The 27,515-nt window shown below is 48.4% G+C and overlaps 1 protein-coding gene across 1 annotated transcript in view; it reads right to left on the bottom strand.

Annotated features, from left to right (window-relative positions):
* Nucleotides 1-27,515, bottom strand: part of LOC138299981 (bile acid receptor-like) — a 579,850-nt gene that overhangs the window by 25,770 nt on the left and 526,565 nt on the right. The window contains exon 11 of the mRNA XM_069238746.1: nt 9,323-9,436. Coding sequence (XP_069094847.1) covers nt 9,323-9,436 — 114 coding nt within the window. The remainder of the gene's footprint in view (nt 1-9,322; nt 9,437-27,515) is intronic.

Below are 27,515 nucleotides of genomic sequence, written 5' to 3'. Positions count from 1 at the left end.
TCTAGGGGAATCCAGGATGGGGTGACATGTGGGGCTCTCACCAGGTTCTGTTACCCAGAATCCTTTGCAAACCTCACAATTCTGCAAAATTAAAACACTTTTTCCTCACATTTTGGTGACAGAAAGTTCTGGAATCTGAGAGGAGCCACAAATTTCCTTACACCCAGCATTCCCCTAAATCTCCAGATATAAATGGTACCTCACTTGTGTGGGTAGGCCTAACGCCTGCGACAGGAAATGCCCCAAAACACAATGTGGACACATCACATTTTCCCCAAAGAAAACAGAGCTGATTTTTGCAAAGTGCCTAGCTGTGGATTTTGTCCTCTAGCTCAGACTGCACCTAAGGAAACCAACCAAATCTGTGCATTTTTTAAAGCTAGACACCTTGGGCAATCCAGGATGGGGTCACTTGTGGGGCTCTCCCTAGACCATGTCCACACTGAGTGAGTGTGGGCAAACAGCAGCCTGGGAGAATTTGTTGCGGAAGGGGGTTTTCTCCCGCTTCTCCCCCCAGAGGACAAGCAGGGGGAGGAAGAAACAATGGTGAAACCAAAGAGTCACCCACATGCATAGTTAAATAAAATAGACAAGTACACAGTGGCGAAGCAACCGGCGGCTAGTGCTGCGGATGGGGAGGGGCTGGGAGAAGTGGAGTCCTCTCTGGGAGCCATAATGGAGGCAATTCGAGATCTCAAGAGCTCCCTAGAGCCTTAGTTGGACGCTGCAACGCTAGATGTCAGTCTCCTGCGAGCGGATTTTCACAAGATGTCTGAAAAAGTTAAATCAGTGGAATCACACATCCACCTATTGCAATCCACAACCAAAAAGCTGGAAGACCAGGTCCAATGCCTAACAAAACAGCAGGCTCAGATGGCGGCCTGGCTACAAGCCCAAGAAAGCAGAGTGAGGAGAAACAATATCTGGATGGTGAGGGTCCCGGAGGGGTCGGAGGGGCCTGCTATAGACCTCTTCCTGGAAGACTTGATAACCAACCACCTCCGTCCGAAAAGACTCTCCAAATTCTTCTTCATTGAGCGGGCGCATAGGGCACCAGTGCCACTGCCGAGGCCGGGGGCCCTGCCAAGGACTATCATAGCTAGGTTTCAAACCACTGAGATGCCATTCTGGAAGCAGCCCGGTCACAGGGAGACCTCACTTATAAGAACACCACAGTGCAGTTCTTGCCAGACTTTGCACTGCAAGTTCAACGTCAGCGACGGAGTTTTGATGAGGTCAAGAAGGCCCTGAGAGCAAAAGATGATGCTCTTCCCGGCCAGACTAAGGATGGTGGCGGACGGCAAACCTCGGTTCTTCGCTACGCAGGCGGAGGCGTGGGACTGGATCGTGGGCTGGCGCTCGGGGGGAAAAGCGTACCCCAAGAAGCGAAAAGTCAACCAGGACCTCAGACCAACAATCTAGGGTCGCAAAGGTACAATCGGTACCGTACACGTTAGACCAGAACCACGCTGAGGACTGGGGGAAACGTCGAGATGTACACCAGGAAGGAGAGAGTGCTCCGGCAGACAGTGAGTTGTGATAATCGAGGGCCAAAGAGTGAACACAAACATACGAAAGGCAGATGGTTTAGAAATATTCTTTACTCAGGGAGTTGGTGTGTAACGAGGGAGGATTGCCAGGAGGCACTCATCCTAATACGAACAAAACAATGCTTAAATGGCAGTTAGGTAGAGCCGCTGTACGGTTAATTGAGATAGACAAGGGGTGTAGGGCTAACACATAAACTTTCCAAAAGCTGATTGGTGACGCCAGCCAGTCCTTTACTAGTTAGATTGTTTTAGGGTGACAGGTGCGCTGCAAGTTGGGGAGGTGGGCAGGTTCAGGTCCACAATGCAGGGTAGCAGGGAAGGGGGAGAGTTCTGGGGAAGGTTCTCTGGGACAGTTTCCGTCCCTTTAGAAATTTCTTGTTTCAGCTCAGCAACACAACGCTCACAGGGTGGGAGCACGGCTAAGAAACGGGATGGGGTCGCACACATGGACGTGACAGGACAGAATAAAACAGAGGTCAGGATTATGACCTGGAATGTCATTGGCCTTGGAAACAAAATTAAGCGTACTGTAGTCTTACAATACATCCGGCGACACACACCAGACATTATCCTGCTTCAAGAAACTGATTTGAAAGGGAACATATATAAGGCGATAGATCGAATGGGCTACTCCCTGGTTGCACATGCGGACTATACAACTAGTTCAGGGGGGGTTGGAATCTTGGTCAACACAAAGGTGGCATATACCCCGGGGGATACGAAGCAGACCCCTTGGACAGATTCGTAATGCAGACGGGTACCTGGGAGGCTCAAACGATAAACATTTGCTCGGTCTATGTGCCTCCCAGGCTGAGGGGGACACGTTCGAAAGCTGGAAGGGGAGCTTCTGGGACTGCCCAAGGGCATCTTGACCCTGGGTGGCGATATGAATGATAATGTGGACACCAGGAGGGACAGATTGTCAGGGCCCAAAAGGGGGGGGTGGGTAGTGAGAGTCCCCTTAGGGTGTTCATAGAGGCATTGGGTCTGGTGGACCTCTGGCAGGAACACAGACCGGGGTAGCGGGGGGGCAAATACACGTACTTCTCGACAGCGCACAGCAGTTTTTCACAAACAGACTACATCTTGACGCTCTACCCCCAGGCGGGAGAGTTTTAGGGGCAACTCATCTTGCGAGGGGGACCTCTGATCACTCCTCAGTGACGGTGGTGCTTAGCGGTCCGAATGGGAAACAGGGGCTGCCCTCAAGGGTACGAGAACAGACCACTCTGTACTTCCAAGAAAACGACCGGTCCGTGTCATCGCCAGTTATCCCATGGGAGGCGTGCAAGGCAGTAATCCGAGGCCAGGTGCAAGCACTGATCAAAGTAGAGGGTCTGGAAACAGAAATCAGGGCCTTGAGATGGCAGCCGTGCAGAACGGCCGGCCGTGTCCTGAGCGATAGCATTGACTTAGGCTTCGCCAGAGGGATTTGGCAGATAACAGGACGAGGGCGCACGCGCTTGCAACTCAGCGTCGACTTTACGATGTAGGGGATAAGGCCAACAAATTAATAGCCTGGCATGCAATGAGAGATAGGAGGAGAAATTGGGTGGTGACAGTTCAAGATGTGGCAGGGATGGTGTGCAAGACCAGTGGGGACATTGCCGAAGTGTTTTCGGAGTACTACGAGAGGCTATATGAGTCCAGTGTCGAATTTTCTGGGGTGGAATGTGCAGTCCCTCTGAAGGATGTTTCTCTGCGGACCCTCACATTGGAAGACCGCAATGAGTTGGAGGAGAAACTGTCAGAGGGGAAGGTTGGACAAGCCCTTCAGGAGCTACAGTATGGAAAGGCTGCCGGGCCAAATGGCATCCCGGTCGAGTTGTACAAGTGTGTAATCAAGGATGCGGCAAAGTATATGCTACAAATGTTTAGGACAGCAAGGACAGAAGGGATCCTATCATGGGATCAGAGAATAGCCAAAATAGTACTAATTCCAAAGAAAGGAAAAAACCCAGAGACCTGCAGTTCGTACAGGCCCATCTCATTGTTGAATGTGGAGGTTAAGGTCTTGGCAAAGATCCTAGCCAACAGGCTCAGGAAGGTAATTACAAAACTGATTCACCCAGACCAAGCAGGGTTTATGCCCCAGAGGAGCACTAGACCTAACCTCCGGCGCCTGTATGGGGTCCTGCACATGACGAACCATAAAGAGGCGGTAGAGCTATCACTAGATGCCAGGTTGGCATTTGATAGTATAGAATGGCCATATTTGTTTGCGGCCCTGGATGGGCTTGGATTCGGCCCTGGATTCTGCGAATGGATACAGCTCCTCTACCGGTCCCCCCTGGCAAGGGGCTATACAGAGGGACGAGACAGGGATGCCCCCTGTCCTCCATGATTTTTGCACTAGCGCTGGAACCACTGGCTGCTTGAGTAAGACAAGACCCTTTGGTGTACGGGATAGTAGGAAGTGGGGTATGGGAGGATCGTATCTGTTTGTATGCAGATGATATTCTGATGTACGCTGCGCGACTGGGAGTCACGCTGGGTAGACTGCTCATATCTTCACATTTTTGGCAGTTACTTAGAGTACCAAATTAACTGGGACAAATCGTTGGTTTACCCGCTGACAGGGGGCGCACTGGAGCTGCCTACATGATGTGTTGCCCCAGTGGCAATGAAGGGGTTCTGTTATCTAGGTATATATGTGACACGAAACATGCCCAGATTCCTAGAAGAAAACCTGCTATTGCAGCTGAGACGTCTTCAGACGGATGTCTCCTATTGGTGGGGACTCCCAGTCTCTCTGATGGGACGCGCTGTACTATTCAAGATGATGGCCCTGCCACGGCTGCTGTATTGCCTTCAGAATACCCCCTACAGGGAGCCGCCCAGGGTGTTTCAAAATATTAATGGTGAACTGAGGAAGCTCCTATGGGACTGCGGTAGCTCGCGTATCTCCCTGACTAAACCCCAGAGGGGAGTGTTTGAGAGAGGACTGACGGTCCCCAACCTATGTACATATTATTGGGCAGCACAATTGTGCGTAATCAATGAATGGGTGTTTGCGGCAGAAGAGGACCCAGCATTTCGGGTGGACAGAGAGGCAATGGGACCTCGGGCTTCCTTGCGCTCTTATATGGGGTGGACGGATAGATCGACTGCCGTTCCATACACAGTCGGGGATGAGAGCCTGGAGTGCGGCCAACAGATTTTTGGGTTGGGAAGGAGAACTCATGAATAGAACTCCATTATGGTCCAGTACACTGCTGCAGGAGGTTGAGAAACTCCAGGGGTTTAGGAAATGGGAGCTTACTGGGATAGAGTACCTGGGGGATGTGTGCAGGGGGAAGTGCTATTGACATTTGAGGACCTCGAGTGGGAGTATGAGATGGGACAGCCGGAACACTATATGCTGTTACCGCTTGGACACACACTACACAGGCACATAGTGGAAGGAGAACAAATACCAGTCATCGGCTCTGGAAGGTAGATTGCTAACGGAGCCCTTGGCGAGTAAGGCTATCTCCCTGACCTGGAAGAAAATGATGAATAACTCCCCAGACTCTCTGAAAGCCTTGGGGGCCACCTGGGAAAACGATCTGGGAAAACCTGAGGACGAGGATTGGGTGGAGGCGGTTCAGAGCCCTAGGGAGGTAGCTATAAGAGCCTGCTTCCGTCTCATACAGTTGAGGGTTCTACATAGAGCATATTACTCTAGAACACTATTGCAAAGAATAGGTCATACTGACTATGACCTGTGTGCCAGAGGATGTGGCGCAGTGGGATCTTTTTTCCATATCTTGTGGAGATGTCCGGTGATTCAGGGGTTCTGGAGACGGGTGATACAGATAATGGGTACAGTAACCGGGCTACACATAACACTGGAGGCGAAATGGCAGCTCATGGGCATTAAGGGAGACGAAGGGTGGCCTAGATACTCAAAGATCTGGCTATAATTAGCGGCCGGCATTGCCAAGCAAAATATTGCACGGGAATGGGGAGTGAGGGACCCTCCGCGAACTGCAGGCTGGGAGCGGGACCTGGATTGGTGCTAAAGGGCAGATCAAGTGATTAACAAAATCAGGGGATGTGTGCATACTGAAACACAGTAGAATAACCAGGAAGGAGCAGGCTATCATTCTGGACTCTGAAGGGGAGGTGGGTAGGAGTTACAGGGCTAGGCACAAGAGAGGGTTTCGGTACAGTGGTCGTATAATGCTGGCTAGTGGCCAGATATTATTGTGTACCTTATATGAGCTGCTATTAATATGCAACTGATATGGGTTCCAATTGTTATCTGAGCTTTGTTTAGAATAAAAAGACTTAAAAAAAAAAAAAATGACGTTTCGATGATTTGTACTTAACAGAAATGGAGCTTCAACTGGGGCACCTGCTTTGTTTATATTTGTAAGTGTTTCCCGTTGAGGTTTAATTTCTGTGAAATGAGCATCTGTGCCAGAATGCATTCTAACCTTCTTATTTATCTAAGAATAGGCCACAGTTTAGTGCAAAATGTCTACCCAAATGGAGTACTTTGTACTGAGTAATTAGTAAGTGCCTCCTTGCTGGGTAAATGTATAGTGCATATTCTACACTGTAGCTGTGAAAAGGACCCTGAGATAATATGTCTCCAGTGACCTTGTGCGTGTGTGTGTGTGTGTAATGTTGGCTATGTGATTGTTCTTAGAGAATCTTTATATAGAAATTTGCGATAACATGAATCCTTGTGTGAAGAAGATGACAAGACTACAATGAGTTGAAAGTCCACTAAACAAGAGCACTTTCTTTTAATTATGTAATATAAGTGCTTCTTGGTTTGGTGGAAATGTGCTCATACTCCTCTTCATCAGGGACTGCAGGGGGAGCCTGAATGGTGTAATTTCGTCCAGCACTCTGGGCTATTGTGGTATCTGAAATCTCTATGGGAATTAAAATGACCCCCCGTTTTTCTCGGCCCCCACTTGACAGATCACCCCAAAACTTCCCATGCAGAACAAGATTCTTGGGCACACTTTTTTTGGAAAATGTCATGAAGATTCATCAAATTGTGCCAAAGAAATGGAGTAGTCAAAAAACGCTTTTTCTATGGAAACTAAGTCCTACCTATAACTTCCTACTGGGGACCACCAGTACATATACACATACATATATACTGCATATGTCATATGTCTACCATCTGAAGATTATGCAGTAGACGATAGATTTATGTGGCATATGCTGTCTAATTTGGCTTGTCAGACTGCAAATTGTAGTCCAATTTGGTGTTCTCGTGCTGTTCAATTCCTTTGACCCTAGAGATAGCACTGTGGGTTTTACAAGGAGCATGCCTACGCATAAAGTTACAGGGGCTACTATGTGATTGTATGCTCTTGCGATCAAAGATAGTTTTATAGTTTTGGGGAATTACTTTTATACTGGTAAATGCCCAGCAGCTCCTCCAACAGTAAAGTTTTGACTTTATGTAAGCAATGTAAAAATTATGCTGTGATGATGGGTATGTGGCAAGATGAAGTAATACTGTGTGCTTTTTTGTCTTTTTTATTGCTTTTGGAGAACCTGCAGATTTAGGAATGATAATAAGGTAAGGTGACTTTGTCTTTATTTACTGTTGCACATATCTCGCACACTCACAGACTGTTTTAGAACAACAAATCTGCCTTGGACGTAGGATAGTGTTTTAGAAGGACGATTTAAGCCAGTAGCTGGGGTTGAGTCTCGGTGGATGACTGCTGCTTAAGACCTAACTCGGGTTACGGAGGACAGCTCTGAGGCAGGATCAGTGAATTAGCATCTGATACTGAGACAGCATCTGAGGGAGAGGAAAATGTAGCAGAATCTGGAAGTGATTTTTCAGTTGGTGGAGTCCAATCAGACCACTCATCTTCCAGCGATTCTGAGGGAGACGATAATGGCAGTTCGGTTGTGCCTTTGTAAATACAATATGTGTAGCGGGCAGCAATAGCAGGTTAGACCAACACAGAGAGCAGACACGTGTGGTGTTCAGGTTAGACCAACACAGAGAGCAGACACATGTGGCGGCAAGCACAGATGGAGCGCTCTCTTGACATCCCTCCAATTTAGTTCAGCCCCAAATTCCGTCTTGCACCGACAATGCTGGATCTAAAGTAGTTACAGCCTATTTTTTTGCCAATTGACTACGTCCATCTCTTTCTTTTTGGATGTTGACTTCTTTGAGCAAATTGTTCAGCAAGCAAATACAGATACAAATATGGTGAATAATTTCTGGGGAAGCATGGAGGCACTCTAGGGCCTCATTCTGCAGCACACCAGTGGGCTCCCACTTAGCTTGAGGAATTGAAGATATTTTTGGGCCTTATGCTTGGAGTTAGTGCAGAAACCAACCTTGCAGACCTGGTCTACTCGCACAGTTTGGGTGACATATCTTCGCACCGTACATGAGCAGAGCTTTTTTTTTTTGCTATTGCAGTGCATGCTGTAATTCAGTAACAATTCTGCTGCACTGCCCTGGGACCTTCCAGACCATGAGAGGTTGTTCAAAATTTGGCCTGTTGTGTAACATTTGTCTGCCAGGTTTCCAGAGATTCATACTCCTGGAAAGAATTTAGCCATCAATGAGTCCTTGATCCTGTACAAAGGGTGACTGCTATCCAGGCAGTATATTGCGAGCAAAAGAGCTTGCTATGGCATCAAGCTGTATATGCTGTGTGAGAGCTCTATGGGCTATGTGTACAGCTTGAGAGTATATACAGCCTGCTCGATACCTTTATACGCTGTCAAAGTGGTAGGTACTCTGTTCCCTAATTGACAAGTGCATTATAGTCTCCACACTGCACATAATGGTGGGTAGAACATATACCACGGCATACCCTGTGTGGCACAATTTCAAAGGCTTGACTAGATTATGAAGTGCTTTTTAGGGAACCTATGTACACACCACAAGGACCACCCTGATTGCCCATGAGAACCAGGGTAAGTGTGGTAAGTCAAACAGATGTCCTGTGGGACTTATTTACTAACATTTCTACTTGCTTTGAAAGTGTGCAGACTCAATGAGTAATTTGTATTTTAAGATACCAAACATGACCTGGGTACCTTTTCCCATTTGGAAATTATACTTCTAAAATGTGGCAGGGTAGCTCCAATGTTATCCTATTGGAGAGGTATGTCTTGTAGTAGTGGAAAACTAATTTGAGAGTTTTTCACTACCAGGATGTGTAAAACACAAAAGCACATGCCCCCTTTTTAAATACATTCCACCTTGCCATTTGGGCTGTCCAGGGCCTTACCTAAAGGTGACGTAGATGCTTTAAAAAGGAAAGTATGGGCCTTGCAAATGATTTACTTTGCCAGGTTGAAATGGCACTTTAAAAACTACACACACAGGCTGTCATGGCAGACCTGAGGCATGTTCAAAGGGCTACTTAAATGGGTGGCTCAATCAGTGCTGCAGACCCACTACTAGCATTTAATTTTCAGACCCTTTGCACATGTAGCGCCACTTTGCTAGGGACTTACAGGTAAATTTAATATGCCAATTGAGGATAAGCCAATCTAATATGTTTTAAAGAGAGAGCACTTTAGCACTCTTTAGCAGTGGCAAATTGCACAGAGTACTAAGACCAGAAAAAATGAATTCAGTAAAATATAGGTGGAGGCAGGCAAAATGTTTGTGGGTGACCCAGCAGAGAGGACTAGGTCCAACATAAACCTTGGTAACAGAAGTGTTCACACTTTGCACTCACTATGGACGGAAAGATATATAACAGTGCTTAACATAACATGGAATCACTCAGTATTCTAAATCGATCAACATGCTAGTTAAAGGAAAAACAAAAATATACCTGAAAAGAACACAGTAGTTGCTGCAAGTAGAGCATATTCCGTCTCAGTCACATGAAGTTCCCCCATGCTTCTGTAAAAGTTAAATAGTGGCGTAATGAACTCTTCCATGATATCTGTAATGAAATAAGAGAGTATATTGTTTGTGAATTTTGGATGTTTGTTATTTCTATACTGTACAGCCGGAAATAGTTCTGTTGCCACAGTAAAGGAAATTGTTCATATTTTATTTTTAAAAAAGAAATATTTGTGCTGAAATGAAATATATTTAATAATGACATTTTTGAAGAATTAAAACATCTAATAACACACTCCTGTATTTGAACTCCTTCCTAATCTCCTTGTCAAATAGGAAAGGAATCAGAAACTGCATCTGTAACTGTTTAAAAATTCAGAGCTTGGTGTGCGAGTACTACCTCCCTTCTCTGACTCTCAGTAAACTTCGGGCAGGGCCTACCCCATGTTTTTTCTTCCATCTTAATCTCATTAATTTGCTATTACTGTGGTATCAATGATGAAAAACTAGTTGCACATCATATTGCAAGTGCAAGTGTGGGACATTAGTTGTAGGAAGCTGGCTCTGTATATACTATATCAAAATTAGATATAGGCCCTCATTACAACCCTGGCGGTCGGTGATAAAGCGGCGGTAATACCGCCAACAGGCCGGCAGTAAAAAAAATGGAATTTTGACCATGGTGGAAAATTCCAAAACAGACAGCCACTTTAACACACCGACCGCCACGGCGGTAGAAACAAACACCGCAGCGGTAACCGCCAACAGACAGGCGGAAGACAGTGTACTACCCACACTATTACAAGGCACCAATCCGTCAGCTTTTCCGGGGCGGTATCAACGCCATCAAAAGCACAGTGGATACAGTCTTTGGAAGGGAAACCACTCACCTCTCGACACCTAACGAGGAACCAGGACGCCATGGAGCCCTAACTACAGGTGTTACCAATCTTGGTGTATCTTCTCATCTACCAGGAGTACGAAGGACGGCGGCGATGACCACGGTGAGTACTGCACCTAGCACACAGGGGAGGGGAGGAGGGAAAAGAGAGTGACACACAACCGCAACACCCCCACTCACAACAACGCACACACACATATCCAATCACAGATACACCCTGTCACCCACTGGAAGAACGCTAGGACCAAAGGAAATTAGTTTAACCAGTGTAATATTCGAACTATCAGATAACCCAAGATAACAGTTAATAATCAGTATATACAAATATTTACCCCAAGTACACAAGTCCGTACACTGTCCCATTAAATGTCCGTGGACCAGTGGTCCCAAAAAGCATGGGCGAAGCCCACACATGACACCTGTCTCAAAACGGAGAGAATACTGCAGGGGCATCAGGTCGAAAAAAACCAGGCACCTCAGGGGGAAGGAGAGGGGGGGCACCTCAGCCAGATGATTGGACTACGCCACTGCTCCTCGAGGGGGCTCCATGCCCACTGCTTACTCCTGGGGAGTACAAAGCCACAGTCTCTCAAGTCTCTCAAGTGGGTGGGTTGCCCACTGCTTGGTTCCTGGGGAGTACAAAGCCACAGTCTCTCAAGTGGGTGGTTTGCCCACTGCTTGCTCCTGGGGAGTACAAAGCCACAGTCTCTCAAGTCTCTCAAGTGGGTGGTTTGCCCACTGCTTGGTCCTGGGGAGTACAAAGCCACAGTCTCTCAAGTGGGTGGTTTGCCCACTGCTTGCTTCCGGGGTGTTCAAAGCCACAGTCTCTCAAGTCGGTGACATGTTCCACTGGTTCTGGAGGGGGCTTGGTGCCCAGAGTGCTTCATCCTGCCAAGGACTGTGTTAGTGAATGCTTTTCTCCACTGGTTCTGGAGGGGGCTTGGTGCCCAGAATGCTTCATCCTGCCAAGGACTGTGTTAGTGGATGCTTTTCTTCACTGGTTCTGGAGAGGCTTGGTGCCCAGAGTGCTTCATCCTGCCAAGGACTGTGTTAGTGGATGCTTTTCTCCACTGGTTCTGGAGGGGGCGTGGTGCCCAGTGATGCTGCACCTGGGGTGTGGCAGTTCCCATTCCCTCACCTGGGTGTCTGAGCCACGAGATTTTCAGGGAACAGGTAGCATGATACTCCATGGAGGCAGAGCGACACTCCACCTTGCGACGACTTAGGCTGCAAACTGCTGGTAGTGCCAGTGCTGGTGGTGGTGCCTCATGTAGTGTGTGCAGGGTCCAGGACGTCTTCTGCAGCCTCGGATGGCTACCCACTGGGGATGCTGCTGATGTCCGCTGTAGTGGCACTGGCTGGGCACGTCGCGGGGCAGGTGGTGGTGGCTGCGGCGGTGTCTGCGGCAGAGATGCTGGCGGTGCTGCCCCTGGTGCAGGTGTCTGTAGTAGTGGAGGGAGACACCAGGCAGTCTCCTGTAGCCTCGGACGGCTGCCCACTGGGGATGATGCTGGTGACTGTAGTTGTGGCAGCTGCCGTGCAGGTGGTGGTGCAGATGGCGGTGCAGGTGGTGGTGCAGGTGGTGGTCGTTGCGGCGGATCTCACCGTGGTACAGGTTGCTGGCCTGTCCTGAGAAATGGGGATCACCAGTCCCTCACCCGGAGGCTTCGTGCCCTGAGGTGACTTTCCTTTGCTTTTGTGTCTCTTCCCCACCTTGGTAGTTGCTGCTGGGACCTTGGCACTGTCCTCTTTGGTTCTGGATGAGGCCTTGCTGGGTGGGCGGTGCGGCTTTTCTCTTCTGCATGCTGACCCCTTCTTTACCTTGGCAGATGGGGAAATCGGGTGGTCCTTGGCTTCAGTAGGTGGCACACTGGCAGCCCTGATGGGTGCCCCCTTCAATCCTCCCGGACATGCAGGGACCACAGTGGACGACGATTTGGTGGCTGAGGTGCTGGTCTGGGCTCCAGACATCCTGGCCCTAGGGGAAGGACGGGGGGAGGTGTATGGAAGAGGTTCCAGGAAAAGTTTTTTAGACACTCTGGGACTGGAAGATGGAGGGGGTTTGGGAGTGGAGGAAGAGGTATTGATTGTAAGAGGTGTACGTCTGCTGAGTTTGGGTGAAGATGCATGGGTTGGAGGCTGTTGTGAGGTGGATGGCTGTTGAGTGGGTGTGTGCCGGCGTTTGTGTACTTTGGGAGGAGGGCTCACAGACACACTGGGAGAGGACACAGGGGACGTGTGAATGGTAGTGGGGGTGGTGATTGCATGTGAGCGGTGTGTAGTGATGGGTGTGCTGGTGATGGAGGTAGTGGCTGAGGATGTAGTGCATGCATGCATGAGTGGAGACAAGACAGGGAGGGAGGGCGAGGACGTGGAGGAGGGGGACACAGTGGAGGCAGTGGATGTTGGTGTGTCTGCATAGGGATAGTGCTTGTGTGAGTGCCTGTGGGATGTGTGGTGCTTATGTTTGCCTGAGCCACTTTTGTGTGTTGATGTGTGTGCTTGCTGGTCTGATGGTGTGCTTGGGATAGGCTGAGGTAGAGGGGATTGGGTCTGGGTAGTGGAAGTTGGGGGGGGGGAGGCTGGACACAGGGACAATGGCTGCCATCAGTGCTGAGGCCAGAGCCTGAAATGCTCTCTGTTGGGCCGCCACGCCAGAATGAATGCCCTCCAGGTATGCATTTGTTTGCTGCAAATGCCTCTCGACCCTGGATGGCATTCAGAATGGTTGACTGCCCAACAGTGAGGGATCTCAGGAGGTCAATAGCCTCCTCACTGAGGGCAGCAGGCTGACTGGGGCAGGGCCTGAGGTGCCTGGGGCGAAGGAGATGCTCACCCTCCTGGGTGAGCGGGCAAGGGAAACACACTGAGGGGCTGCTGGGAGGGCTGTGCTGGTAGGGGGGGTGGCGGCTGTATCTGTTGTTGCGGTGGGCACAGAGGTGCCCGGCACTGCACGGGAGCTCCCATCAGAGGAGGAGTCGCTGTCGCTGATGTCCCTTCCTGTCCCTTTCGTGGAGCACCCCTCACTCTCCATCCCACTGGTACCTTCCCGCTCCGTACATTCACCCTCCTGGGCCATGTGGGATGCAGCACCCTCCGTCTCCGGTGCCTCTGCTCCTCCGCCAGATGTTGCTAATGCACACAAAGACAGGGTGACAAAACAAAAAGGGGGGGAAAGACAGAGGAGACACATGGTCAATGCCAGCAACACCACAACCACTGGCAGACACAACACACAGGGAGCAGCCCTATGCACTAGGCCATGCACTAGCAGTTAGTAGGAAAATCACCTGCCCATGAGGGACTATGCCTAACCCCATCTGCTGCACACCTGGAACCCAGAAAAGGCTGACTAGTTGTAGATGGCCACTACCACTATTGGAGTTAGAGTGCCACAGAGCCTGCCTAACAAGGGGCTTACCCTACCAAGTTCGCCCTGGCCTAGGGGAACCCACATGCCACATCCCCCACCCAGACACCTCATAAAGCACGCATAGTCAGCTGAATGAGACTGTACTCACCCCCTTGTGGCTACTGTGATGCCCTCAAGCGCCCATCCAACTCCGGATATGCCACCGCCAGGATCCTGAACATCAGGGGGGTCATGGTGCGACAGGCACCCCTTCCACGTTGGGGGGCCATCCCCAGCTGGGCCTCCGCCGTCTTCTTGCTCCAGCGGCGCAGGTCCTCCCATCTCTTGCAGCAGTGGGTGCTCTGTCTATGATAGACCCCAGGGTCCGCACCTCCTTGGCGATGGCACGCCAAACACCCTTCTTCTGTTGGGCGCTGACCTAGAGGAAAGGTACAGGATGAAAGGAAATTACTCCCCCGTCCGGTTCGTCATACTCATTTCCCACCAGTTCCCACCCATGCCCTGACACACATACACTCACCATCCTCACATGCAGGCCTCAGCCCCCCCACATGTATCTTCCATCCACACCACTCCATACATTCATGTCCCACACATCATGCTCACAGTTTACTCACCTGTTTGTCTGGAGGACCGTAGAGTAGCGTGAACTGGGGGAGGACCCCATTCACTAGTCTCTCCAACTCCTCCGAAGTGAAGGCAGGGGCCCTTTCCCCAGACACTCGAGCCATTGTCGCTTCCAGACACAGGTCACAGCAGCACTTGCAGTGTAGGTCCTCTCTTGTTAAAGGTCAGGTATCAAGTGAGTCAACAGATAGAAAATGGCGGTCACGTCCGCGGCGGTGCATACCGTCACCGCCGGCGTACATCGCAATTGGCTCCTGGAACCCATAGGGCCTAATGATAACCAATGCTGAATTGCGCTGCAGTCTTCGACCGCCTCCCGCGATGCTGCACAACGCCAGCGCAGTTACCTCATTTCCCCTTGTTCCTCCTTAAGGCCAGGCAGCCTCCATTTCAGGGTGGCACATGGCAGGGCACTTAACTGCGTCACAGCACTTTTGGGCAGAAATATGGACAGACAACGCCACATACGGATTTACTCACATTAGTGCAAAAACACTTGTGCAACCTATGTGGTACATGACCCTCTGCTCACCATTCTGATCCGCAGGGCACATCCGCTGGGGCAGATGATGAGATGGCGTCATCCTCCGGTGTACAGACCCCTGGTGGACCTGTCAACAATGGAAGACAGACACATCATTATCACCTACAGACTTGATTGTGCCACAATCCAAGAACTGTGTGCCCAATTGGAGCCAGACCTGATGTCAGCTATCCGCCATCCCATAGGTATCCCCCCTCTAGTGCAGGTCCTGTTAGTGCTCCATTTCCTGGCCAGTGATTCCTTTCAAACAACAGTGGCCATGGCATCAGGGATGTCTCAGCCAATGTTCTCTAACGTGTTGTCCAGAGTGTTATCCGCCCTGCTGAAACACATGTGCGGCTACATCGTTTTCCCCCAGGTGGAGGATTTGGCCACAGTGAAAGCTGACTTCTGTGCCCTGGGACATATCCCCAACATCATTGGTGCCATTGATGGTACACATGTGGCATTTGTCCCCCCAGCAGAAATGAACAGGTGTACAGAAATCATAAAAGCTACTATTCAATGAATGTGCAGATGGTGTGTTTGGCAGACCAGTAAATCTCTCATGTGAATGCCAAGTATCCTGGCTCTGTGCATGACGCTTACATTTTGAGGAATAACAGCATCCCTTATGTGATGGGCCAACTCCAGAGGCACCGTGTGTGGCTAATAGGTGAGCCCAAAGTCCCCACACAGTATGAATAGGTGTCAGGGTATGGGGTAGTCCCTAAGGGTTGGTGTATATCTAAAAGATATCCATCGATATTTGCAGGTGACTCTGGTTACCCCAGCCTCTCATGGCTACTGACCCCAGTGAGGAATGCCAGGACAAGGGCAGAGGAACACTACAATGAGGCACATGGGCGAACTAGGTGTATTATTGAGTGGACTTTCGGCCTCCTGAAGGCCAGATTCCGGTGCCTCCATCAAACAGGTGGCTCCCTATACTACTCACCGAAGAAGGTGTGCCAGATCATTGTGGCATGCTGTATGTTGCACAACCTGGCTTTGCGACGCCAGGTGCCTTTTCTGCAGGAGGGTGGCCCTGATGTTGGTCTTGTGGCAGCTGTGGAGCCTGTGGACAGTGAGGAAGTGGAGGCAGAGGAAGAAGATATTGACAACTGAAACAACATCATCATGCAGTACTTCCAGTGAGACACAGGTAAGAGACTGGCACTGCTCATCTCATATCTGACTACTGTAGGACACTGTATAAGTCAGCCTTTTAACCTCTGTGTATGGACCCTGACAGTTCACTTTGGCTTTCCTTTTCACAGATCTGGGTATCTCATTCTACCTTCTGCTATGTTTACTGCTGCCCAACAACTGTCATACTTTGGTCTGTTCAAATGAACATTTACATTGATATTTGTCGAAGAAGTTGTAATAATAAATTTGTGAAAGTACAGACTGACTCCAGATTGTTTTGTGATTCAAGGGTGTTTATTTAAGTGCTAATAAGTAGAGGGTGATGTGCAATCGGCTGGGAAAATGGTGGAGGAATATCCATGGTAGAGTCCAGTCTTTTTGTATCACAGGTGCATTGTCCAAGGGGGCATAGGAAGTGGAGCAATGGCAGTTCAAGGTGGTCAGGGTGACATAGTGGGACAGAAGGGTGACAATCAGGAGTGTCTTATTTCCTGGCGGGGGTCTTGGCAATGTTCTCTGTCTTGTGCCTGGAATCGCAGGGACCGTTTGCGGGGTGGTTCTCCTTCTGCAGGGGGTGGGGTGCTGGTGGCCTGTTGGTCCTGTGGCGGGACCTCCTGTCCACTAGCGCCGGCGGACGTGGAAGGCTGTTCATCGTTTGGGCTGGTGTCAGGGGCCTGGTAGTATGCCACTGTCTCCCTCATGGTGTTGGCCATGTCTGGCAGCACCCCTGCAATGGTGACCAGGGTGGTGTTAATGGACTCCAAGTCCTCCCTGATCCCCAGGTACTGTTCCTCCTGCAGCCGCTGGGTCTCCTGAAACTTGGCCAGTACCGTGACCATGGTCTCCTGGGAATGGTGGTATGCTCCCATGATGTTTGAGAGTGCCTCGTGGAGAGTGAGTTCTGTGGGCCTGTCCTCCCCCTGTCGCACAGCAGTCCTCCCAGCTTCCCTGTTGTCCTGTGCCTCTGTCCCCTGAACCGTGTGCCAACTGTCACTGACCCCAGGTCCCTGATCGTCCTGTGTTAGTGGGTTTGCCTGGGGTCCCTGTAGTGGTGGACACACTGCTGATTGCTGTGTCCTGGGGACAGTGCCATGGGCCCGCTGGGTGGGTGCTGTGGTGGTGTTTCCTGAGGGGGGAGGTTCTGTGGTGGGTTGGGACTGTGGCAGGGGAACCAACTGTCCAGAGGTCCCTGATGGGCCGGGCTGGTCATCTTGATCCAGGCGTGCAGAGCTGCTGTTGTCACTGTGGGCCTCTTTTGTGGGGGGACTGAATATGTCTGGCACCTCCTGTCTGGTGACGTTGTGTAGGGGTCCTGTTGGGGTGTAAATGCATTGTTATTGTATCAGTGTGTGCCATCTTGTGCAATGGGTGTTACCCTCTACTACTGCGCTTGCAATATCGCCTTGGTCCTTGTGTGAGTGGTGATTGTGTGCCCTTGGTGAGTCTCTCCATTGGACATGCTTTGGTGATGGGTGTCCATGAAGGTCTGTGATGGGTGTCCATGCATTGTTGTCACATGCAGGGCTTGGTATTGGGATGCGTGGGTTGTGATAGTGGGGTATCTGTGAGGTGTTGGGGTGATGGGTGTGAGGGTAGGGGTAGAAGTTTGTGATGGCATGCAGGTAGGGTGGGGGATATAGTAGTAAAGATTTGACTTACCAGAGTCCAGTCCTCCTGCTACTCCTGCGAGGCCCTCAGGATGCATGATCGCCAAGACTTGCTCCTCCCATGTTGTTAGTTGTGGGGGAGGAGGTGGGGGTCCACTGCCAGTCCTCTGTACGGCTACCTGGTGTCTGGATACCACGGAACGTATCTTCCCCCGTAGGTCATTCCACCTCTTCCTGATGTCATCCCGTGTTCTTGGATGCTGTCCCACTGCGTTGACCCTGTCGACAATTCTCCGCCATAGCTCCATCTTCCGTGCAATGTATGTCTGCTGCACCTGTGATCCAAATAGCTGTGGCTCTACCCGGATGATTTCCTCCACCATGACCCTGTGCTCCTCCTTAGAAAACCTGGGGTGTTTTTGAGGTGCCATGATGTGGTGTGGGTGATATGTGAGGTGATGGCTGATGTGATGCGTGGGGTGATGTGTTGGGGTGTGTGGTGTTTTGTGCGTGGATGGTGTATGAGTGATGCTGTTGTGTGCCTCTAGATGCTGGTGTTGTCTTAGCTTTTCTGTCTCTCTGCTTCTTCCAAAAATGTTATTGTAAGTGGTTGTGGGTAATGTGGGTGTGTGTTTTATAGTGGTGTGAGTGTGTGGGAGTGGTGTGTGTATGTGTATCAGGTGTGTGCATTTTGGATTGTCTAATGTGGTTGTGTTTTGTAAGTGTGTGTGTATTTTGAGTGCAGCGGTGTGTACCGCCAATGGTTTACCGCGGTTGAATGTCCGCCGCGTTGATTCGTGGGTCGTGATAGTGTAGCCGTATTTCTGTTGGCGTAACAGTGTGGGTTTTGGTACTGCCAGTTTATCACTGACCTTTGGTGTGGCGGACTTGTGTGGGTGTCTGTAATGTAAAGGATTCCTAAGTGTGGGCCATAATAACTGTAGCGGATTTTCGCCGCAGACACAGTATGTTGGCAGCCGTCAGCACGGCGGTCAGCAGACTTTACCGTCAGGGTTGTAATGAGGGCCATAGTGTGCACAAAGTCCAGGGGTTCCCCAAGAGGCTTAGCAGAGGCAATAATAGATAATACTAATGCTCTATTTGTGGTAGTGTGGTCGAGCAGTTAGGCTTATCAGAGGGTAGTGTTAAGCATTTGTTGTTCACACACAAGCAATAAGTGAAAATACACACTCAACACTTAACTCCAGACCAATAGGTTTTTATATAGAAAAATATTATTTTGTTAATTTTTTTCTAGAACCACAAGATTCAGTTTGCAGGTAAGTACATTAAAAGGTACTTTATACAGTAATACTTAGAACTTTGAATGGAATCAACAATGTACACAGTTTTCTTTAAAATGGCAAAAAGCTATTTTAAAAGTGGACACTGCCATTTTCAACAGTTCTTGGGGAAGGTAAGTAAAGTACAGTTTTTGAGGTAAGTAACAAACTTACAGGTTCACTCTTTGGGGCGTAGGTAGCCCACCGTCGGGGGTTCAAGTTAACCCCAAACACCCAGCACCAGCAACAAAGGGCCAGTCAGGTGCAGTGGTCAAACAGGAGCCAAAATAACATGGGTGCCTATTAAGACAGGGGATACTCCAGTTCCAGTCTGCTTTCAGTTAAGTACCTGCGTCATCCGAGGGCAGACCAGGGGGGTTTGGAGGAGTACTGGAGGGCCCAAGTAGGCACAAAAACCACACCCTCAGTGGCACGGGACGGCCAGGTGCAGTGTGCAAAAAGGGAGTTGGGTTCTTAATAAAACTCTATGGAGGGACCCGGGGTCACTTAGGCGCTGCAGGCAGGGCACAGGGGGGCCTCTCGGCAAACCACCGACTAGGCAAGGGTGAGGGCCATCTACTGGTCGTTGCTGCACCGGTGGTTGGTTTCTCTCGGGCCTGGGGGCAGCGAGTGCAGTGCTTTTCCGGGCGACGGATATCTTCGTCCCGGGAAGTCGCGGTCCGGGGGTCCTCGGGTTTCCCTCTGCAGGCGTCGTCGTGGGGGTGTAGAGAGGTCTGCCCAGAGTGGACACCTCATCGGAGTCACCTGGGGATCCTCTCTGGCTAGTTGGTTTCTCTGGACACGGGCCAGGGGCGTCGGGTGCAGAGTAGTTGGACTCACTCTCCTGGAGTGAGGTGAGAGTCCTTTAAAGATGGTTTATTTGTCTTCTTTTTGGAGAGGTCTGCTGTCAACAGGAGTTTCTTGGTCCTCAGTGATGCAGGCAGTCCCCTGGAGGCTTTTCAGGGGTCGCTGGGCCTGCAGAACGCGTGCTTCTTTTTTTGCAGCTTTTTGAAGCAGGAGACAGGCCGGTAGGGCTAGGGCCGAGTCAGTTGTTGTCTCCTTCTCTTCTCTGTGGGGTTTTCAACTCAGCAGACCTTCTTCTTTCTTGAGTTTGTCAGCAATCTGAAGATCTGGGTTCAGGGTCGCCTCTAAATACTAAATTGCCAATGGCTACTGTTCCTGAGGGTGGCTCCACCCTTTTTGTGCACACTCCCTCTGGGGAAGGGGGCACATTACTATCCTTATTGGTCCTAACCCTCCAATGCAAGATGGAGGATTTCTCAAGGAGGGGGTCCCTTCAGCTGTGGACACCTTAGGGGTGGCCCTGGCTGAGGGGGTGACTCCTCCTTGTTTTTCTCATTATCCCTCTGGACTTGCTCACAAAAGTGGGGGCTCGTCCAGGGGACGGGTATCTCCACTAGCTGGAGTGCCCTGGGACACTGTAACACCAGGCTTGAGCCTTTGAGGCTCACGGCCAGGTGTTACAGTTCCTGCAGGGGAAGGTGTAAAGCACCCCCACCCAGGACAGGCTTTGTTTCTGACCACTGAGTGCACAAAGGCACTCACCCCATGTGGTCAGAGACTTGTCTGGAAGTGGCAGGCTGGCATAGACCAATCAGTCCTACACTACCAGGCTGGCTAACATACAGGGGGCATCTCTAAGATGCACTCTTTGTGCATTTTTCAATAAATCCCACACTGGCATCAGAAGTGCTGAGAAGCACTGTGCTGAGAAGTTTGATAACAAACTTCCCAGTATTCAGTGTAGCCATTATGGTGCTGTGTAATACAAACTCCCAGACCATATACTCATTATGGCTAAACTACATTTACAATGTCTAAGAATTGACTTAGACACTTTAGAGGCATAGTGCTCATGCAGCTATGCTCTCAGCTGTGGTACAGTGCACCCTGTCTTAGGGCTGTAAAGCCTGCTAGAGGGGTGTTTTACCTATGCCACAGGCAGTGGTTGGTGGGCATGGCACTCTGACAGGAGTGCCATATCCACTTTGTCTTTTCTCCCCACTAGCACACACAAGCTGCAAGGCAGTGTGCATGTAGTGAGTGAGGGGTCCATTCGGGACCTCCCCTGGCCCTTGGTACCAGGGGTACCTTTTACGAGGGACTTAACTGTGTGCCAGGGCTATGCCAATTGTGGAAACAAAGGTACAGTTTTAGGGAAAGCACACTGGTGCTGGGGCCTGGTTAGCAGGATCCCAGCATACTTCCAATCAAAGCTGGCATCAACACTAGGCAAAAAGTGGGGGGTGACCATGCCAACAGTGGCATTTTCCTACATTAGTAAAGCATGAAAATGGTACCACAGCAGTCAAAATTAGATCTGAACTAATAAAACAGTGGTGTTCTGAGCAAACCGAAACACCCTCCTACCTCATGTGTTGTGTATGGGAACCCTAAAAGTGAAGGTTCCACTCTAAACATGAGAAAAAGGTTGGTGAATACATAGAATCATGGGGTCTTTAATAGGCATGTAGTTTGGTGCATCATTTTCAATGTATTTTTTCTTTTTCGTAGTTGATCACACTTATGTAGTCACTGTGGAAGAACATGTGATTACATAAAACAATCAGGGCAACCAACATGTGATTTCGCCTGTCTGACCATATCAAGGCTGAGAACAAAAGGTAGACTGAATACTAAGTAAAGTTAAAAAAAATGTTTATTTGTTCAAACAGTACCCTGTTGTAGTGTTGTTCATATATTACCAATTCATTGAAAGGTACAAAATTAAACATTTTGTCTACCAAGCACAATAGTAATTTGAGGGTAGTAGAAGTTGAAAGGAGTATGAGTGAAACAGTTCCAGTTCAAAAGCCACAGGTTCAGTAAATAGATGATATTCGGTATAACATCAGGCCATGATAATAAGTCTATAGATGATCCTCTCACAACCTGCTGTAATCATCATTTCCTTGGACAAGTCAGAATGGGTTGAAATTGACAATGATTTCCAGAGCCTGAGAATACACAACTTAGTGACGGAGAGTGCTGTGGCAGTCATCAATGGGAGAAAGCCCCTGGGATGTCAGTCATTTTATACAGCGTGGCTACGGAAGCCAATGGTGTGAAAGTGAGTCTGTAGGATAAAAGCATGAATGACCACACCCACTAACAATATGTCGCACAGTTAGGGCAGGACTGTAAGATGTGCAGAATGTCACAGTCTGTCTGTGCATCTATAGCAGTACTAGCCCCCACTTGTGTGGGCCAAGGTCAACCTTCAAGGGGACCAGTGCCATCAATGTAAGATTTTAAAGTAGCTCAGCTTAAGTCTCGCCTCTCATAGTACTTTGTTGTAGAATAATAAAATATTATACCACAGATCATGGTCAAACTGTAATTCAGGTTTGTCCTCCCACATAATGTATGTATGTAGGTGGGATTTATAGAGCGCATTCTGGCTCAAAAATGAGCATCGAAGCGCTAGTCGAAAGGTGAGGGAAAAGGGAGCAGAGGCGCGATGCTAGGAGATAAAAAATAGAAAAAGAAGTCAAGGTGAAAAAGATATAAATTAACGTGGGAAGAGATGAGTAATTAGATTCCTTTCTGATATGAATAGGGAGAGCATTCCAGTGTCTAGCAGTGGCCGCAGTGAAGGCTTTATCCCCCTACTTGGCTTTCTGTGTACGTGGGGCCTGAATCCGAAAAGCTTCACAGGACCTTAAATTACTCCTGGGGCTGTACCAACAGAGATTAGTGACCAAATGTTGGGGGCCAGTACCATGTAGTGCTTTGTGAGTCAAGCACAATATTTTAAAAGTCACCCGTTGAGCCACTGGGAGCCAATGTAGATATTTAATGCTACCAGTGTCCGAAGCAGAGCGTGGGAGACTTAGGATGGATTTTGCGGCCATATTCTGGATCAGTTGGAGTTTTTTCATTGAGACACTGTCCAGATTAGATAAAAGGGCATTACAGTAATCAAGCCTGGATGTGATCAAAGCAAGAGTGACTGTAACTTTCCACTCTTGTTTCAGATAGAGGAACATTTTCATCAGCATTTTTGGTATCCATAAACATGTTGCAACAGTCTGATTAACTTGAGCTTTAAAGGATAAATGATCATCGAAGATGACCCCTAAGTTTCGGCTGGAGGTAGTGGGAGTAGGGAGAGCGCCACACTCAGCGGGCCACCAGCGAGCATTCCATCGCTCTATCCCAGATCCAAAACAGATAATTTCAGGTTTAGCCCCATTTAATTTCAACCAGTTGTTGCCCATCCAATTATTAATGGCTAACATGCAGTTATTGCAGCGATCAGCCGTCTCCTCCCAATTCTTGTCCACAGGGATAATAAGCTGAGTGTCATCAGCATAGGACGTTGGCAGAAATCCAAAAGATCGTATGAGGTTGGCCAGGGGAGACATAAACATTAAACATGGTAGGACTCAAAGAAGAGCCCTGAGGCACCCCACACGGAAGAAGATAGACGGCTGATTTAAAATCACCACAACTGACTGTCATCCATCTATCCATCAGAAATTATTCCAGCAGAGCTAATGCTTGGTCTCTAATGCCTGCCTGGAATAATCGAGTTAGTAAAATTTGGGGTGAGATGGTGTCAAAGGCTGCTAATCGATCAAGTAAGATCAAAATGGCCCCTTTTCCACTGTCCACCATCTTACGTATGACGTCCGGGGATGTAATTAGAGCAAACTCAGTGCTGTGAGATTTTCGGAAGCCATGTTGTGAGGGATCTAATACCCCCTTTGTTGTTAAGAAAGCCATTAGCTCCTTATTAATGTGTTTTTTGCATATTTTGGCCAAAAAGGGAAGGAGGGCGATCGGGCGCAAGTTACTGAGGTCTGAATGGTCACCATTAGACTTCTTCTTCAATGGGATCACCATAGTCTCCTTCCAGGCAGTAGGATATCTTCCGGACAATAGGATTTCTTGTAGGATGGGGCTATTGCATGAGAAAAAAAATCAGGAGCTAATTGCAAAATAGACTGGGGGGACGGGTCTAAAGGAGAGCCTGACTTAGTTTCCACAATTAGCTTTTGAATATAATCTTGCAATTAAATTGAAAAGTGGGGCAGAGTCAAATTGCTGGTGTTAATTACTGCATCGGAATTAGTAATCTGGTCATCGTCAAACAGGGCAGGTTGATTATAAGTATCTCGATAGGAGGTAAAGTTGGAGTGGATATTTAAAATTTTGTTGCGGAAATGAGTGGCCACCTTATTGCAGAAATCTTGAGAGTTTTCCAATTCAGATAAAATGGGAGAGGAGGACATTTGCAGCTTCTTTACTTTTCGTAGAATAGAAGTCAGATTTAGCTTTCACACATGCAATTTTGTAGGTTTTAAGTGCCAACTTCACTTTATCTTTTTCCGCAAGGGAGAGATTGAGCTTCCAATATCGTTCCTTATGGCGGTATCTTCTCTGGAGAAGTTTGAGCTCCTTGGTGAACCAAGGTTGCCTCGGTTTATTGATTTTGTGATTTGTCAACCGTTTGGGGGGGCAAGTTGCTTCATAGCACTTACAATCCCTGAGTTGAAGCTCTCTAATAAGGACAAGGGCCTCTCGTTGGTCCTGTTCCATTCTTCTTCCAAGATAGGAATCAGTTCCATTGGCTTGGCCTGTTTCCATGATCTGACAGTTTTACTATTGGGCCCCGGGGGTTGAGATACAGGATCATGGGTGACCAGAAAAATCAATACATTGTGGTCTGTCCAACTCTGCAGGATATTGATAAGCTCCAATTGAGCTTTCGTGCGGGCAAAAACCCCATCCAATAGGTGTCCCGCTATGTGAGTGGCAGTAGTAACATTGAGGGTCCAATCGAAAGTCGACATAAGGTCCAGGAATTCCTTAACAATGGGATTATTAGTTTTATCAAAATGAATGTTAAAGTCCCCCAATATAATGGCTTTGGGGGACTCAACCAGCGCCTCAATCAGTTCAGTCCAGGTTTGAACAAAACTTGAACAAGAGCCAGGGGGGCGATAGATCAAAAGGCCATCCAAAAGTGTTACATTATTTGCGAGGAATTTAAAATTCATGACTTCGCATGATGTGGATAAAATATTCTTCCACGTACATGTGAGTGTAGAGCTACAGATGACCGCCAATCCACCTCCTCTTTTAGAGGATCTATCTGCCCTAAAATAAGAGTAGCCTGTGGGCGTGGCTTCTATAAAATCAGGTTCAGATTCAGGTTTACCCCAGGTTTCTGTTAGAAATAGACAGTTGAGGTTAAAGGTTTCAATCATCTATCTAATTTCTATTTTATGTTTAGGTAGAGAGCGGGCATTCATTAGAGCAAAGTGGAAGTTGTCGCTAATAGCGCCCTTCGCATTCTTAGTCAATTTCACAGCAATGTGTGGACAATCAGGCTGAGCTCTAGCTTCCTGCAGGGTTAAAAGGGGGTGTAACTCCCAGCTACAAAGCCCACATGAGCGGCAAGATGTACAATCAGGGGACATGCGATGGCTGCAGCCCCTGCCTTCAAAAGTTCCTAAAAACAGCAGGGATAGTGGGCCCACTTTAATAGGTTGGACAAAATTCCTGGCCCCGTATGGGTGCGGATGGGCGCAGACGGGCTTGCCTTTGGCGCGACTTTGGCGCGCCAGTGGTGCGGCCGCTTCAGCACAGGCATAAATGGCGCCGGGTCTCCTAGCAACCCGGAGACTCCGGACGTCTAACCCGCTAAAAGTTGAAACGGAAGTGAGGCTACGGAAAAACCCTCATTTCCGAAAAAAAGTGAAAGACAAAACGAACACTTTGAAAAAATTAAGAATCCCAATAAAAATGCAGTGGAAAATCCCTCACGTGTCCAACAAACCCTCAGCAACTACAGAAATATAAAAATTAGAAGCACAGCCTAAAAATTACATTAAAAATAGAAAAATTCTAAATGTTTGTAGAAATTCAAAATGCTTGTAGCAGCGCGCTCACCTTCGTCGGCGCGGCCGCTTCAGCACAGGCATAAATGGCGCCGGGTCTCCTAGCAACACGGAGACTCCGGACGTCTATCCCGCTAAAAGTTGAAACGGAAGTGAGGCTACAGAGAAACCCTCACTTCTGGAAAAAAGTGTAAGACAAAACGAACACTTAAAAAAAATTAAGAATCCCAAATAAAAATGCAGTGGAAAATCCCTCACGTGTTGAACAAACCCCCAGCAACTACAGAAATATAAAAATTAGAAGCACAGCCTAAAAATTACATGAAAAATAGAAAAATAAAAAATGCTTGTAGAAATTAAAAATGCTTGTATGAGTGCGCTCACCTTCGTCGGTGCGGACGCTTCAGCACAGGCATAAATGGCGCCGGGTCTCCTAGCAACACGGAGACTCCGGACGTCTAGCCCGCTAAAAGTTGAAACGGAAGTGAGGCTACAGAAAAACCCTCACTTCTGGAAAAAAGTGAAAGACAAAACGAACACTTTAAAAAAATTAAGAATCCCAATAAAAATGCAGTGGAAAATCCCTCACGTGTCCAACAAACCCCCAGAAATATACAAATTAGAAGCACAGCCTAAAAATTACATTAAAAATAAAAAAATTCAAAATGCTTGTAGAAATTCAAAATGCTTGTAGCAGCGCGCTCACCTTCGTCTATGAGCCACGTAGAAAATTAGTAAATAATGGTACTATATAGTACAGAAACCAGTCCCTTGAACTGTATCCAATCTTTAAAATTCTTTTGGATTGAGGAAATGGAGCCTGACCCTCACACAGTGGGTCAACTAAGTGCACTTCTTGAGTGGTGTTTAGGCAAAATTCTGATGCATGCAGTTGAAGATGATTGCAGGTAAAGATGGGGATGTAATTTAATAAGTCATGCAACAACTGTGGCATGCATGGTAGGATCACAAGATTCCAGTGCAGATTCAAGGTTACAGTACACCAGTTCAAACTTGCCACTTCTGGGTAGTAACCGGTTTTCAGCCTAAACTTCCATTGTTTGGTTTTGGCATGTCAGTGTCAGGTTCGAACAGTGATGTGTTAAATAGTATAGGGCCAGATGTAGGAAGGCATTAGCGCCTCGCAAACGGCAATTTCTATGGTTTTGTACTTTTAAAATGTGAACCTAATTATAACGTCCCTGTAATCTTTGGGTTTTTTTTGGTGAATTTCTATGTTTTAAAAAAAATTCTATTTCCTAACTATAACTTCTTGGTAACCTTTGGTTTTATCTGTGTTTTTTTTAGCATATAGTAATTTTCATTACTAAATGTTAATCCAGCCAGCCGAAGGCCGTGAGCGGCGGCGGTTGGCCACAGGGCCTGGCCAACCCCCTATAAGCACTCTGGCCGGACCCTGAAGCCATAGGCCAACCCCTATAAGCACCCAACCTTGCACCATGCATGGCCTTCACTCATGTGCAGCTGAGGTTGCCCACAAGACCTGGCCTGCAGCAAGACCCTGCGGGCAACCACCCAACCCCCTGCTATGCTCAGCCCTTTGGCCGTGCATGACCACCAGGCCTCCCCCACATTACAAAAGTATTTTTGCCCCAGGGAATTTCAACAGTTATAGTTAGTGTTATATTAAGTAAGTATGACTTGTGCCCTAAGGTAATGTTAACACGCGCCCCCAACATGCACAGTTTTTTTGATCAAAAAGGTTACTGCAAATATTACAGTGGTATTATCAATGATGTTACCAAAGATGTCTTGAGTGCCATAATTTGTGGGTTAATTAGCAGTGCATGGCGAGGGCACGAGTTATAGTTACCTTAGGGCAT

The sequence above is a fragment of the Pleurodeles waltl genome, chromosome 6, assembly GCF_031143425.1.
Source record: "Pleurodeles waltl isolate 20211129_DDA chromosome 6, aPleWal1.hap1.20221129, whole genome shotgun sequence".
Lineage (NCBI taxonomy): Eukaryota > Metazoa > Chordata > Amphibia > Caudata > Salamandridae > Pleurodeles > Pleurodeles waltl.
The sequence above is the reverse complement of the archived record's forward strand: the minus strand, read 5'-3'. Positions and strand labels throughout refer to the sequence as shown.